This window comes from Choloepus didactylus, chromosome 3, assembly GCF_015220235.1.
Source record: "Choloepus didactylus isolate mChoDid1 chromosome 3, mChoDid1.pri, whole genome shotgun sequence".
Classification (NCBI taxonomy): Eukaryota; Metazoa; Chordata; class Mammalia; order Pilosa; family Megalonychidae; genus Choloepus; species Choloepus didactylus.
Genome location: NC_051309.1, coordinates 169,248,617 through 169,262,833, shown reverse-complemented (window position 1 = coordinate 169,262,833; position 14,217 = coordinate 169,248,617). Strand labels below are relative to the sequence as shown.

General features: G+C 36.3%; 1 protein-coding gene across 2 annotated transcripts in view; it reads right to left on the bottom strand.

The window, feature by feature from the left end:
* Positions 1-14,217, bottom strand: part of GUCY1B1 (guanylate cyclase 1 soluble subunit beta 1) — a 44,582-nt gene that overhangs the window by 17,117 nt on the left and 13,248 nt on the right. For both annotated transcript variants that reach the window (XM_037830880.1, XM_037830881.1), the window contains 2 exons: positions 11,792-11,892; positions 10,163-10,281 (listed from right to left, as the gene is read on the bottom strand). In XM_037830880.1, coding sequence (XP_037686808.1) covers positions 10,163-10,281; positions 11,792-11,892 — 220 coding nt within the window. The remainder of the gene's footprint in view (positions 1-10,162; positions 10,282-11,791; positions 11,893-14,217) is intronic.

Genomic DNA, 14,217 nt, shown 5'->3' with positions numbered 1-14,217 from the left:
TAAAAGATTTAACACCACTGAATGTAATATTGATTTTTTTTAGATAGCATCTTACATAAAAACACTCCTGGGATTTCTTTAGTTACAGCTTCCCATACTTGGTATTACTCTCTCAAAATTATGAGAAACATAACGGGTAATTAAAAATTAAATTATTTTCATTTGAATACATTTATATCCCTAATAAATGCGCTTCCTTCATAGTCAGATCATAATTGTTTGCAGCAACCACAAATGGAAGAATTGTGAGGCACCTGATAGAAAAAGTCTTGATTGCTTTGAAACGACTGTTGGTAGGAATATGGACGTTGGAGGGTACTTCTGATGAGATCGTAGAAGGAAATGGTGCACGTGCTACTCTCAATTGGAAAAAAATTCAATCTTGTTACAAAGTGGCAAAGAACTTTGTAATATTGTGTTTTGATGTCAGATTGAAATGGAATTTGTAAGCAATGAACTTGATATTTTGCTGAGATTTCCAAGTGAAGTATGGAAGGTGCAGCCTGGCTGCTCCTTGCAGGTTATAGAAAAATGCAAGAGGAAAAGAGTAAGCTGAGAACTGGTCATTTTCTCTAATTTTTATTTACAGAACTATCATGTATAAAATACAGGGCTCCCATATACCACCCTATTATTAACAACTTCCATTGGTGTGATACATTTGTTACAATTGATGAAAGCACATTTTTATAATTGTACTTCCCTTTTATAGTAGTCTTCCCTTCCATGAATATGGAATGTTCTTCCATTTATTTAGGTCTTCTTTTTTTTTTTTTTTTTTTTTTTTGCAAAATTTTGTATTTTTCTATATTCTCTCAATCACAAAGAAACCAGTTTTCATAGGTCCACAGACAGATAGGAATTTTGCCCCAGGATGGACCACACCCATAGCTAATTTTGATGAGACTTTATACTTAGCATGGTTAATTCAAAGTTTGGAAAATTCTGAGCTTATCCACATAGTGTTCTCTGAGATGAGGGCCAGAAGTGGCTCTATCAGGGACCTTCCTGTGAGGGTTTAACTGAACAACCCTCTACTAAAGAAGGTGTCACTGAACATGGATCCAGCCAACCATTTCAGCATAAGTTAGGATTGGAAATGCAGTGAACCAGGGAGGATCTATTCTGTGATGATTTTGACTCACTTGAATTGCACACAAAGCCAATAATGTTTTTGTGAAATTTGTATGAGCAGAACCACTGCCAGTCTGACAAAGAAGGGATGAATAGAAGGAAAAAGACTTCAAGACTTCAAGGGTAGACCAAAGACATCTCCTTGGGCCAAAATAACAGGTCCACCAAGTGTGTCGAAAGGGCAGTTCCACCTCTGCACTTGGAGGGGGCAGGCCATCTGTCCCAGTACTCGGAGCAGGTGAACTTTGGTCCTGTTATTCAGGGAGAGTGCCACCACTCCAATGTTCAGAGAGAGTGGGGCCTGTGTCCCAAGCATTTGGAAAGTGTGGGGCTGGTACTCCCTCAGGCCCAGAGGGAAAAACATCCATCCAAAGATGACTCACAGACTGTGAAATCTATTGGAGTTGCCCTCCTGGACTTCAGACTAGTTTGGGACCTGTAAACTCTATTTTCCTTCCAATTTCTCCTCTCCGGAAGACGATAACTTGTGTTCTAGGTTTCACAGGTCCCCAGAGAGACGGAAATTTTGCCCTAGGATGGACCACACCCATAACTGATTTTGATGAGACTTTGTCCTTAGCATTGCTACTGAAATTACCTAAAGCTTTAGGGATGTTGTGATGGGATGAATGTATTTTGCCTGTGTGAAGATCATGTCTTTGGGGATCCAGAGGGAAGACTATGATGAATAGAATGATATATCCCAGTTTGGAAACATTCTTGTTCTCTGTCTGCATTCAGGTGGACCCACTGTTAAGCAGGATCTCTTCAAAATGCTACTTCAGTTAAGGTGTGGCCCAATGAATCAGGATGGGATTTAACCCATATTACTGGAATCCTTTATAAGCAGAGTGAAAGTCAGATGGACACAGAAGCTATGGGGAGCAGCCAGAAGCTGGAAGTCAACAGAAGCAGAAGAGAAAGAAGATGCCACCATGTGTGCTGCTATATGACAGAAAAGCCAATGACCAAGGATTGCCAGCAGCCAGACCCAGAATGCCATAATATTCTGGGAGAAAGCATCACCTTGTTGATGCCTTGACTTTGGACTTGTCTTAGCCTCAAAACCATAAGCCAATAAATTCCCATTGTTTAAGCAAACACATTGTATGGTATTAGTTTTAGCAGTCAGGAAACTGTATTCTGGATAATAAGAGTTTCACATCAAAACTGGTATTCTGTTTTATTTTTAAATATGCCTATTGAAGCATGTATAGAAAGAAAGGAGCTGCATGGCCAGTTATAAAGAAATCTATACATATGTGGGAAAGCAAAAGAGATAAAGAAAAAAACTATAAACATATATATTCCAACACAAGTAGATTCTCAGGAAACAATCAAGCAAACCTCAAACATTTTAGGTCATTCTTCTTTGCTTTATAAAATTAGAAAATAGGAAAGGGATACAGAGCAATTCCATTCATCTATTTTTCCTCAAGATGCCAAAAGTTTATACTGAGGTTTTAAATTTCATTTCTTAATGTCCTGATATTATTTTACTGCTTTTTCTATGAGCAAAATGAACATACTCTTTGTGCTCAGGAATGCTGCTGTCCCCAAGCTAAGTTCATCTTGTCACTCATCATTTATCATTTACAGATGCAAAATTATTTCTGGTATCCTGGGAAATTGTACTGGAGTTCCAGTTTTAAGACCCTCCACAGATTTAGGAAACAAAAGATAACATTTCTTTTAGAAGTACTTTATATTTTCATATGTTTTAACCATCTTGGTATGTTTCAAAATAAATGCAAATTTTCTCTTTACAATATGAATGGCAAAAATAAGCTCATTATCTATTTAAAGAGGCAAAAGTCTCCAAGAGTCAGCTACCTCCTTTCTCTTCCTCTAGGTCACATAATTAAAAATTCCTAAGCAAGCTACATTAATAGTTTAGTAAGATGAGGCCTTGAAAGTACTAAAGGAGAGAGATTTTCAGTCTCCTAGAACCCTCATCCTAATGAATATAAGAAGAGTTGTGTACGTTATTTGAGAATATTACTGAAGTTTAGAACTGGTAGAAATCTCTTAAACATCAGCCATTGTAAATCTCTCTCCATTTAAAGAAGGAGGCACAGAGCATTTCCTCCACTTTTATTCTTATTTTTCACCCCTCTGAAATTTAGGATCAATACCATTATTTTATTTATAAGAATCATGTGATTCAAAAAAGATTGGCAGGTTTAATAGAAAGAAGTCATTTTAGAATTTTAAGATGAAAAAAATCTAAACTAGAAAGACCAAATAGAGTGGAATACCAACACCCAGACAAGGGGGTGCACCGAGGTCAGCAGGCGAGCAGCACGAATGAGTGCAACTAAGTTCCAGATTTAAGACTCTCCACGGATTTAGGAAACAAAAGCATTAATGTTTTAAAGCTATTTGTCCTGCCTTACCTTCTTGGAGCTGCTCCTTGATAAATAGGTCTCCAATTGAAAAGATACAAAGATATTTTTTAAAATAATGTTAAACCTTATTTAAAAAGAAATTGTACCAATCACTAAAATTATTTAAATGTGATTATCTTTAAAACTACAGATATATCATTACCATCCTCTCCAGATAAATACTTTAATTAAACAAGAAAGGAAAATAGTAACAGAAATAATTGCCTGTGTAATATATTTCACTTATTCTACTGGTCTTAAACTCATGTAACAAAAAAAAAAAAAAAAAGAAAGAAAGAAAGAAAAAGATCCAGTCTAAATAATACTACATTAGACAATTAATCAATTTTTGTATAATTGTGAAAAATATACCAGTAATCCAAAGAGAAAATAGTCTTACAATGCTAAAACACTTCTTACCTTCCTTTATGAGTTCTTTTAATAAAACTGAGTCCCCACATGTCAACTTAAACATTACAGGTTATAGAATTTGGTATTTTAAATGCTGGGAAAGTAGTTCCTTTTGAAATTCAAAAGTTAAAAATAAAGTGAAGGGAGCATTCTTTTCCAAAGAACTATTTGAAATAATTCAGGGAAGTACTAGGATTTTCCAACTCTTCAGAAAAATCTTCATATTTCCCAAAATAACACTTTGCACAAACATTTAAGGATCAGATCAGCCATCAAACCTCCTGGTAGGCTGGCCAAATCACAACACTGTGTTTTATAAGCCAAAACCTGAAGATGACACAAATTAAGGAAACTCCCTTCACAGGCTCAACAGAGACACTGATAGAGGAACTCGCAAACATGTGAGTCAAGTGAATAAATAAGACTGTCATCATCCTAAGATTAATCGAAGGAGCCAGGGTCCCCAACAAACAATGAAAGAAAGCTTAATTATTCAGCTGAGGTTCCTATGCATGTATAAAAAGGCCCATATTTTAATTTTTCACTGGCCTCTAAGATTGCATATTACCTGTTTATTTTCCTATAGTCAGCCAAGCAGCCTTCAATGTCCATTTTAATTTCATTGTACAATGTAAAATTGTTGGGGAAGTAAAGAATAAATAATGCAATAATGTAATACTACCAAAAAAGCATTGGGTAAAGGCATTCAGGAGGGCCCCTATTTTAACCATAAAGATTTAGAGGAAAATATCACATTCAGGATCTAGATGTCCCTCTGAAACTTTCTAGATTAACTGAACTAAATTAGAGGATGCAAATGGTAGGTAGTGGTCTGAGAATCAAGGTTACTAAAATACCTCTGATTAAGGCAGCTCCTGAATCACATGGTGATTCAGAGTCAGAGTTATATTTTCCTATTTGCCTCAGGATGTTACTTCAGTGTGTGTTTTAGACTAACTAAAGGTCATATATTATCTTATCTACATCAAAAATGTCCTACTCAAAGCCATTGACTCATCTGTAAAAATACATACAAGTATAGACATACTAACACAAAAAACGTAAAAGGAAAAAGAAAATATAAGTGTTCTTCCAGTTACCCACTGGTAACTTATTGGCTTAAAACAGTGATTTACTGTTATCATATCTCATGGTTCTTATGTTGACTAAGTTCAGTTGGGCATTCTTGCAATGGGTTGGAGTCAGATGGAAGCTGGACCTGGAATCATTAGAATGCTTTACCAGGCTAGTTTTCCAGGATGGATCACTCAGTTGTTGGAGATTTGATGACTGCAGCTCAGCTGGAGTTGGTGTATGAGAGCCTACATGTGGCCTCTTCATTTACCTTGGGCTTCTGATCATGGTGGTTGGGTGACTAAAGGGAGCATCCATGTCACTTCTGCCACATTCTATTGGTGAAATAATTACTAAAGCCAACCCACATTCAGGGGAAGTGAAACTCCACTTCTTGATGGGGCAATTGTGAGGGCACATTGCAGAAGAACATGTGGGATGCGAGATAGTGTTGCAATGATAATTGGAAAATACAATCTGCCATAATGCAATGAAAAATAAGAAATAAAACTGGTAGAAATAACAACGGATTAAGGTGGAAATAGCATCAAATTGGACATTCTGTATCAGCTGTTTTCTTATGGAGCTTTCAAATCCCATATATTCACTGCAGAAATTTACTATATTAGCAGCATGGAGCCCCACATATTTTTCCTAAATTAAAAGTCAGAAGGTGGAATCAACTTCTTAAATTTGGGTAAAAAATGGTTACAACATGGATGAAAATTTTATAATATCCTTTATAGTTTCTTCATTATTCACACTCTCACATTTGAAAGTAAAAAAAAAGTAAATTTGTATATAGTATATTATCTAAAGCTTCCTATTAACTCTGAGTAAAAAGGACTTAAAAGTATTTGAAGTTTTACTTGGACATAATAATTGTAATAGTCCCTAGATTGTAAACTCTTACAGCAGTTAACTCTATCCTTGAATTGTAATGCCTATCTCTAAACTTTGAGATGCTGATCCCCTAGCATATAACCTGATTGGTCTCTGGAACAACGCATATCTCTGAGACACTTGAAACTCAGAGCTAGAGCTCAGCAGATATGAATGTCGGTATTAGTGCATACAGCCACTGTAAAAAAAAAAAAAAAAAAAAAAACTGAAAAAGAGCCCAGACTTCAGTTAGTATATGAATGAAGCAGGTCTGGTTAAGACCAGGGCAAGCCAGGCCAAAGGGTAAAGGTTGAAACTGATTGTGTTTCAAAACTTCAACTTCCATATGAGACCAAGGGAAGAGATATCTATTTGGTACAGGATCTAAATTTTCTAAACGGTACAACTCCACAGTCGATTAGTTCAAACACCACAGTTGCATGGAACTTTGAATAGGAAGTGACACACGGTAGGTTAGTATAGGATGGAGTGAAATAGTGACACATCCCAGAGCAATTTGGGCAGATAATAAAAAATATATTTACAGCCTCCTCCTCCCCAGCCCCGAGGATCTGGGGGAAGGTGCGGATGTGTTGGACATCCTCACCTGGACTGGTGTTGATGTTGTCACAAACATGGGGACTGGCGGTTTGATGTGCTGAGCCCTCGATCATGGGACTTGCCCTTAGGAAGCTCGTTACTGCAAAGGAGAGTCTAAACTTGAATGTAATTGTGCCTAAGAGTCTCCCCCTGAGTACCTCTTTGTGGCTCAGATGTGGCCCTCTCTCTCTCTAACTGAGCCATCTCGACAGGTGAACTCGCTGCCCTCCCCGCTACGTGGGACCTGACTCCCAGGGGTGTAAATCTCCCTGGCAATGCAGAATATGACTCCCGGGGATGAATGTGGACCTGGCATCATGGGACTGAGAGTATCTTCTTGACCAAAAGGGAGATGCAAAATGAGACGAAATAGTTTCAGTGGCTGAGAGATTTCAAATGGAGTCGAGAGGTCACTCTGGTGGACATTCTTATGCACTATATAGACAACACATCTTAGGCTTTAATGTATTGGAATAGCTAGAAGTAAATACCTGAAACTACCAAACTCCAACCCAGCAGTCTGGACTCCTGAAGACAATTATATAATAATGTAGATTACAAGGGGTGACAGTGTGATTGTGAAGACCTTGTGGATCACACCCCCTTTATCTAGCGTATGGATGAGTAGAAAAATGGGGATAAAAACTGAAGGACAAATGGGGTGGGATAGGGGGATGATTTGGGTGTTCTTTTTTCACTTTTATTTTTTATTCTTGTTCTGGTTCTTTCTGATGTAAGGAAAATGTTCAGAGATAGATTGTGGTGATGAACGCATAACTATGTTATCATACTGTGGACAGTGGATTGTATACCACGGATGATTGTATGGTGTGTGAATGTATTTCAATAAAACTGAATTTAATTAAAAAAAAGTATTTGAAGTTTTAAAACATGGTGCTTAAAACTTCAACTTCTGTGTGAGAACAAAGGAAGTGATGTTTATTTGGTGCAAAATTTATATTTTCTGTAGCACACTATATAATTTAACTTGTGTGGTCAATTTATTCAAACACCATAATTACATGGGACTTTGAATAGGGAGTGAGATCTGGTTGGCTTTTATAGAGTAATTTGGGTAGAGAATAAAAATGTATTTGCAAAGCCCCCTTGAGGGGCTGGGGAAAAATGTCGACATGTTAAATTTCCCCCCTTGGGGAAGTCCTGATATTCTCGCAAGCACTGGGGCTTGCCCTTATAAAGCTTGTTATTGCAAAGGAGAGGCTAAACCTACTTATAATTGTGCCTAAGAGTCTCCCTCAGAGAACCTCTTTTGTTGCTCAGATGTGGCTTCTCTCTCTAAGCCAACTCTGCAGGTAAACTCACTGCCCTCCCCTCTATGTGGGACATGACTCCCAGGGATGAACCTGGACCCAGTATTGAGGGATTGAGAAAGCCTTCTTGACCAAAAGAGGGGAAGAGAAATGAAACAAAATAAAGTTTCAGTGGCTAAGAGACTTCAGATGGAGTTGAAAGGACATTCTGGAGTTTATTCTTAGGCATTATATAGATATACCTTTTTAGTTTTTAGTGTATTGGAATAGCTAGAAGGAAATACCTGAAACTGTTGAACTGCAACCCAGTAGCCTTGATTCTTGAAGACAATTGTATAACTATCTAACTTATACTTTGTGACAGTGTGATTGTGAAAACCTTGTGGCTCACACTCCCTTTATCCAGTGTATGGACAGATGAGTAGAAAAATAGCAACAAAAAGTAAATGAATAATGGGGGGGTTGGGGAGGATGAGATGTTTTGCGTCTTCTTTTTTACTTTAATTTCTATTCTTATTCTTTTTGTTTTTGCAGTAATGAAAATGTTCAAAAACTGATTGTGGTGATGAATGCACAACTATATAATGGTACTGTGAACAACTGACTGTACACTTTGGATGATTATATAGTATGTGAATATATCTCATTAAAATTGAATTAAAAAAATTAAAGAAGTATTTAAACATTGCTTTCTAATTGAAATGAAGTGAGTCACAAAAGCTGTCCATAATGTGAGCCTCATGTTGTTAAACTGTCTAGTAACCACATTAAAAACAAGGAAAAGGAAACATGTGAAATTATTTTTAATAATATATTTTATATAACAGTATCACTTCAACATGTGATCAATATAAATATTATTGATGACTGATTTAACATTCCTTGGTTGTTCTAACTTTTCAAAACCCAGTTAATATTTTGCAGCACATTTCAACTGTGCTACATGTGGTTGAGCTATCCTACTGGACAGAATAGCTCTAGAATACAGAGAAATACACCCCAAGGCTGCTTGCTCTCTTATGGTCCCATAAGCAGCTTAGCAGATGTTTACAGTGGTTAAAAAAAAAAAAAAAGAAAAAACAATTAGTGAAAGCATTTGACTTACTTGCTTTTGTTACATAAATGGACCATTGAGACAGAAAGTTAAAATTAAGATGGAACACCTGGAAGTTGAAACAACTGCAGGGTAAGGGTGGTCAACAAAAATACTAAAAATACACAAAAATCCAAAATCCCCAAATACTTTTTAATATCACATTTTAATCCATTTAAAATCATCCACTTAAGTGGAGCCTATTAAATTTTAATTTAAATATCCCCTGGCAGTTAACTGCATTTGGATATGGCAGCTTTTTGACACCAGTAGTTTGGTAAATCCACCACAGGCAACTGCAAACCCATTTCCATTTTGATTTAAAGCTGTTTTAAGTTTACAAGAAAAATGTTACTGTGTAAACAATAGGCATTTTGATTAAACACTAAAGTTCTTATTTTGGCTGTTGAATCAATAATGCAGTTGGATGGGGAGTAGTTTACATTCCCTGAGAACTGGGCTTCAGTTCAGCTAGTATTGCACTGACATCATTTTCCAGCAAGATCTGGCTGCTTTCAGCAGCTGGTTTAGAAAAGTCCATTGCAAACAAGGACATAATTTTCAATGTTAACACATTTCAAGAAGAGAGTCTCACAAATGCCAGTCCTTAAAATAGCACAGAAGACCCAGAAATAGTCTTTTATCTAATGTATAATTTACTAGCAAAAACTTTTAAGGTAATTTTAGCAAGAGTATAAGACAAAGGCCTTTGATTGCATGGTTAGTCTTTTAGTCCACCTGAAACTGACTGTGAAAGGTTTCCTATTTTCCTTCCTATATCAGATTAATTAATATGTAACTCAGAGCAATGGTTCTCAAATTTGTTTTGGTGGTACCTGAAAGACTTGGTGATCTTTCCTAAACAAAAAGCTACTTGCAGAATTTCATAAATAATGTTAAACTACTTAATTATACTACACAAACTAAGAGTTCTTTACAAAGAGAAAATAAGACTATATTCTATCTCTCAAATATAAAACCACAACTATTAGCATGTATAAACATTGTTTCAAAAAGCAGATGAACAGATCACAACAGGTGGTTGTTGAGTGTATCAGAGAACATTAATTTCAGAGACTTGCACATTCAGTGTCAACAAAAACTAAGTTAAAAATATGAAGCAAAAATGCTAAAATGTATTCAAGGCTATCCAATAACTATTTTTTTAATGTGAATTAGGAAAAGATCACTATGATTTCATTTCAGTAACAAAAACACCCTGGTTCAGGAGGCTGAACACAAGTATTTCACAGTGTTTTTTAAGAACTACTACCTCAGAACTTTACATCACGGTACCTCAAATTTCTTACCTGTAGAAATTCTCTGACATTAGATCCCAGGACGCGCAAGATTGTATCATAACCAGATTCTTGACAAAAGACGAAAAACATCTTTCCAAACATTTGAAGGATCTCTCCAGCATTGAGATCTATTTTATAGGTTTGAGAGAAAAATGTATTATAGGTTGAATATTGTTACTGGAAAGAATGAAGATAGCTGTATATTAAAATAATTCAAAATATCTTCAATTTTTGTGCAGAGTGGGCATGGATCACATGAAAAAAATCTGGCCAGGAGTATACGATGAAATTTGAGAAGACAACATAACAAGTTAAAAATTTAAATTTGTACTTATAAAAAAAGCAATCTGTTTTTCGGTCCCCATAACAAACTACTTAATTAATTTTGAGCTTTTTAAAGAACATACTTTAATGTATTACTTGTTTTTTCTGAAAAATATAGATTTTTAAGAGCATCAAGTATGCATGTGGCTATTAATATTGTGGTGTACCTAGAGCCGCCTAAATTTTTCCTCTATGTAAATATGTATAATTAATAAGTTGGGAGCATATAACATGTACCCAATATCCTGCTTTTATTCTTAATGTCCTAACATTATTTTTTTAATTTTAATATAATTTCTATAGCATCAATTTCAATTGCTCTTTTGTTCAACTTATGAATGTAACAATTTATTTTCCCTCTTATTGAAAATGTACATGCTTTCAATTTCTAATTATATAAATAACTCTGACAAGAAAACACTTATCCATAAATCTTAATTCAAAGAAACTTAAACATTTCTTTAGGATGAATTCCTAAAGGATTTGAACATTTTTAAAAAAAGATAGTGACTCATTGCCAAATCGTTCTCAAAAAAGTTTGTCTGAATTTGCCATCGTATTAAAAATGTATATTATTTCTCCTTTTGTTCTCCCTTGAGCACATTAAATATTTCATTTTAAAAATCAACAAATTTGTATGAAAAAAGTTATCTCATTTGTTTTCATTTCAGTTACTAATGAGGCTGAATATTTTTCTTATTATTACTATCTATCGTTCTTTCTTTGTAATTCTTGTACTCTGTGCTAGATATATTTGCTTCTCCAGTTATCTTTGGCAAAGCTAAAAAAGTTTCATTCTTTTCTAGCCAAACTATAGCCTAGTTAGGCACTCTGGGATAATTTCAGATACTACTTTTAGAACAAATTTTTCTCCAAGAAGCCTTTTGAACTTTGCCTTCTTCAGCATGAGCTTTCAAATGCAGAGTTTGGTTTCCTGTTTCTTTTACCATAGCTAACATAACTTGTGGTGGCAAAAGAGATTTAAGGATAGTATTTTGTGCATACTGCACATGTGTAATTTCTGCATTGTTGGAACTGTAACCAAAGTTAATGCATTATGTATCAATTATTCTTTTCTTTCCCCCAAATAAGGCTTCCTGTGGAGAGGGGAAGAGAGCCCGCTTTTTGCTCCATTCCCTGAAGAACTCATAAAAGGATAGGACTCAGCACAGTGGGAGCCTACAAATGCTGTGCATGCCCTGGGCTCCAGGGTGGTGCAAAGCACAAACTGCATAACCAATGGGACTTGGGTGACTCATTTCTTTGAGCTTCTATGTGTAGCTTAGCCAAGAAGGAAGGCTACATTCAACTTACTGAGAACTTTGCTTGCAGCAGCAACCAAATCATAAGTTTTGGAATCATCATATATTATTCTGACAAGAAATTGTCCTTCTTCATCTAATTGTGCCTCTTTCCTGGAAAATAAAACCAAAAGAGATAAGCAGAAAAGTTGAAAGAAAAGAAGTGACTATAGCTACCCTGACTGTACAAACAATGGTTTTATATCTGAAATAGATCTTGTTTTTGGAAAAACAATTTTGACTTAATAAATAAATATTCATCCAATATTTTTGAGTCCCTGTATGCCAGATATTGTTCTAGGCACTAGGGATATGGCGGTTAATAAAATAGAAGAAAAAAAAAATCACACACACACTGACCTCTAGGAACAAACATATTCTAGGAGGGGATACAGATAAGAATTAAAATAAATAAGTAAAATATATAATGGTAAGTGCCATGGAGAAAAGTAAAGCAAGGTAGGGGGATGGGAGCTCACAATAGTTAGAATGCCTCACCAAGAAGGTGGCATTTGAGTCAAGTCTGAAGGACGCAGAGGAATGAGCTATGAGCAACTGGAAAAGTGAGCTCCGGTGGGGGAAGGGCAAGTACGCAGGACTGCGCAGGAGCATTCCTGGGGTGGTAGGAACAGCAAAGGGATGAGGTCAGAGAGGTAATAAGGCTCACATGGTTTGGGCCTAGTTGGACATTGGGATGACTCTGGCATTTACTTGAAAGAGATGGAGGGTCTTAACACTTGTGATATAAGCAGTGATATGAACTGATCAGGGTGAAAGGGATCAGTATGGCTGCTATAACGAGAATGGGAAAAAAAGGGTCTAGGACAGAAGCTGGGAGTTACAATTTTCATAGGCTCCTGGAAACATTCAGGTGAAAGATGCTGGTTGACTTGATTCAGAGTAGGAGCAGCAGAGCCGCGGAGAAGTGGTCCAAACCTGGATATATTCTGAAGGTAAATTCAACGTGAATGGCTAATGGACTGTATACAGAGTGTAAGAGTAGGGAAGGAATCCAGGATGACACTAAAGGTTTTTGCCTGAGCAACTACAAGGCTGTTGTCAACAGCAGATGAATTTGGAAAGACTGTTGGATGTAGACTGGGGGGTGAGAACACAAGTTGTGTTTTTAACCTACTAGTTTGAGATGTCCTTAGATAAATTATGCATGAGGTGCCAAAAGCAACTTTCAAATATATCCCTATCTTATTAACCACAGTAGCTCAAAATATGCATAATATTGGTGAAAGAAAATCATATTTATAAATATTTTATGTTTTTAATAGTTATGATAATATAACTATACTTATTTGGATAGAATTTGTATTATTTTTCTGAAACATGTACAAAAAAAGAGGGAGCTGAGGATAAGATCCATTTTTCAAGATATGGCCAGTTGTAGAAGAGAGCTGACAAGTTCCCAGCTATCTTTTCCAATTTTAAATTCACAAAAATATGAGAAGCTTGGATATCAACCTCTGAATTTCAATCCAACTCATCTTAAATCCCTGTATGTTGCCAGGGGAATACAAGAGAAACTAGCCACTATAGTTAGGTGAAATGCACAGTACCTTAAATATTGCCATGGTAGGACATAATAAATTTTCCCTTACTCCCTTAGAAGCTATGCTGTCAAGGTTGTTGCACATGGCTATAATACCTGTGGTGATTTGGAGCTGTGTACCCCAGAAAACCTATTTTCAAACTTAATCCATTCCTATGGGTGTGAACCCACTGTAAAGTAGGACCCGTTGATGAGGATACTTCAGTTAAGGCATGGCCCAACTCAATCAGATTGGGTCTTAATCCTATTACTGGATTCCTTCAAAAGAGGAATAAAGCTTGGAAAGAGAGAAAAAGCCACTGGAAGCAAAAAGCTGAAAGTCAAGGGAACTTGAAAGAGAAGAGAGAGGCCAGGAGAGGCTGCCATTTGCATTGCCATGTGACAGAGGAGCTAAGGATCAGGGTGGCCAGTGGGCAGATACAAAACACCAGTCTTTAGGAAGAAAGCATCACCTTGATAAGGCTTTGATTTAGACTTGATTTGGCCTTCTCCTAGCCAATAAATCCCCATTGTTAAAGCCAACCCACTGCATGGTATTTGCTGAAGCAACCAAGGAAACTTAAAACAATACCTCTGTCTGTTCAAGGGAAAAATTCCAAATGGTGGCATGTCTTCAGTCTAGGTGGGATGGAGGCCTTTTTAAAAACACCCTGTGTTCTTCAGAAGATACCATCTACTTGTGTGAAATTATGTATAACAGTGAAAGTAAAGAAAAACAGCCTGACTTTGGTAGGCAAGGAGACCTGAATTTCAGAGCCCAAAATTTGGTACTCAGATGATCTTGGGAAAATGGCATAAACCACAGGAGCATTAAAACTGCTTATTTCTATAAGGAGAGCAATGAAATGCCTTATACAAGAGGAGAGGTAATGTTTGCA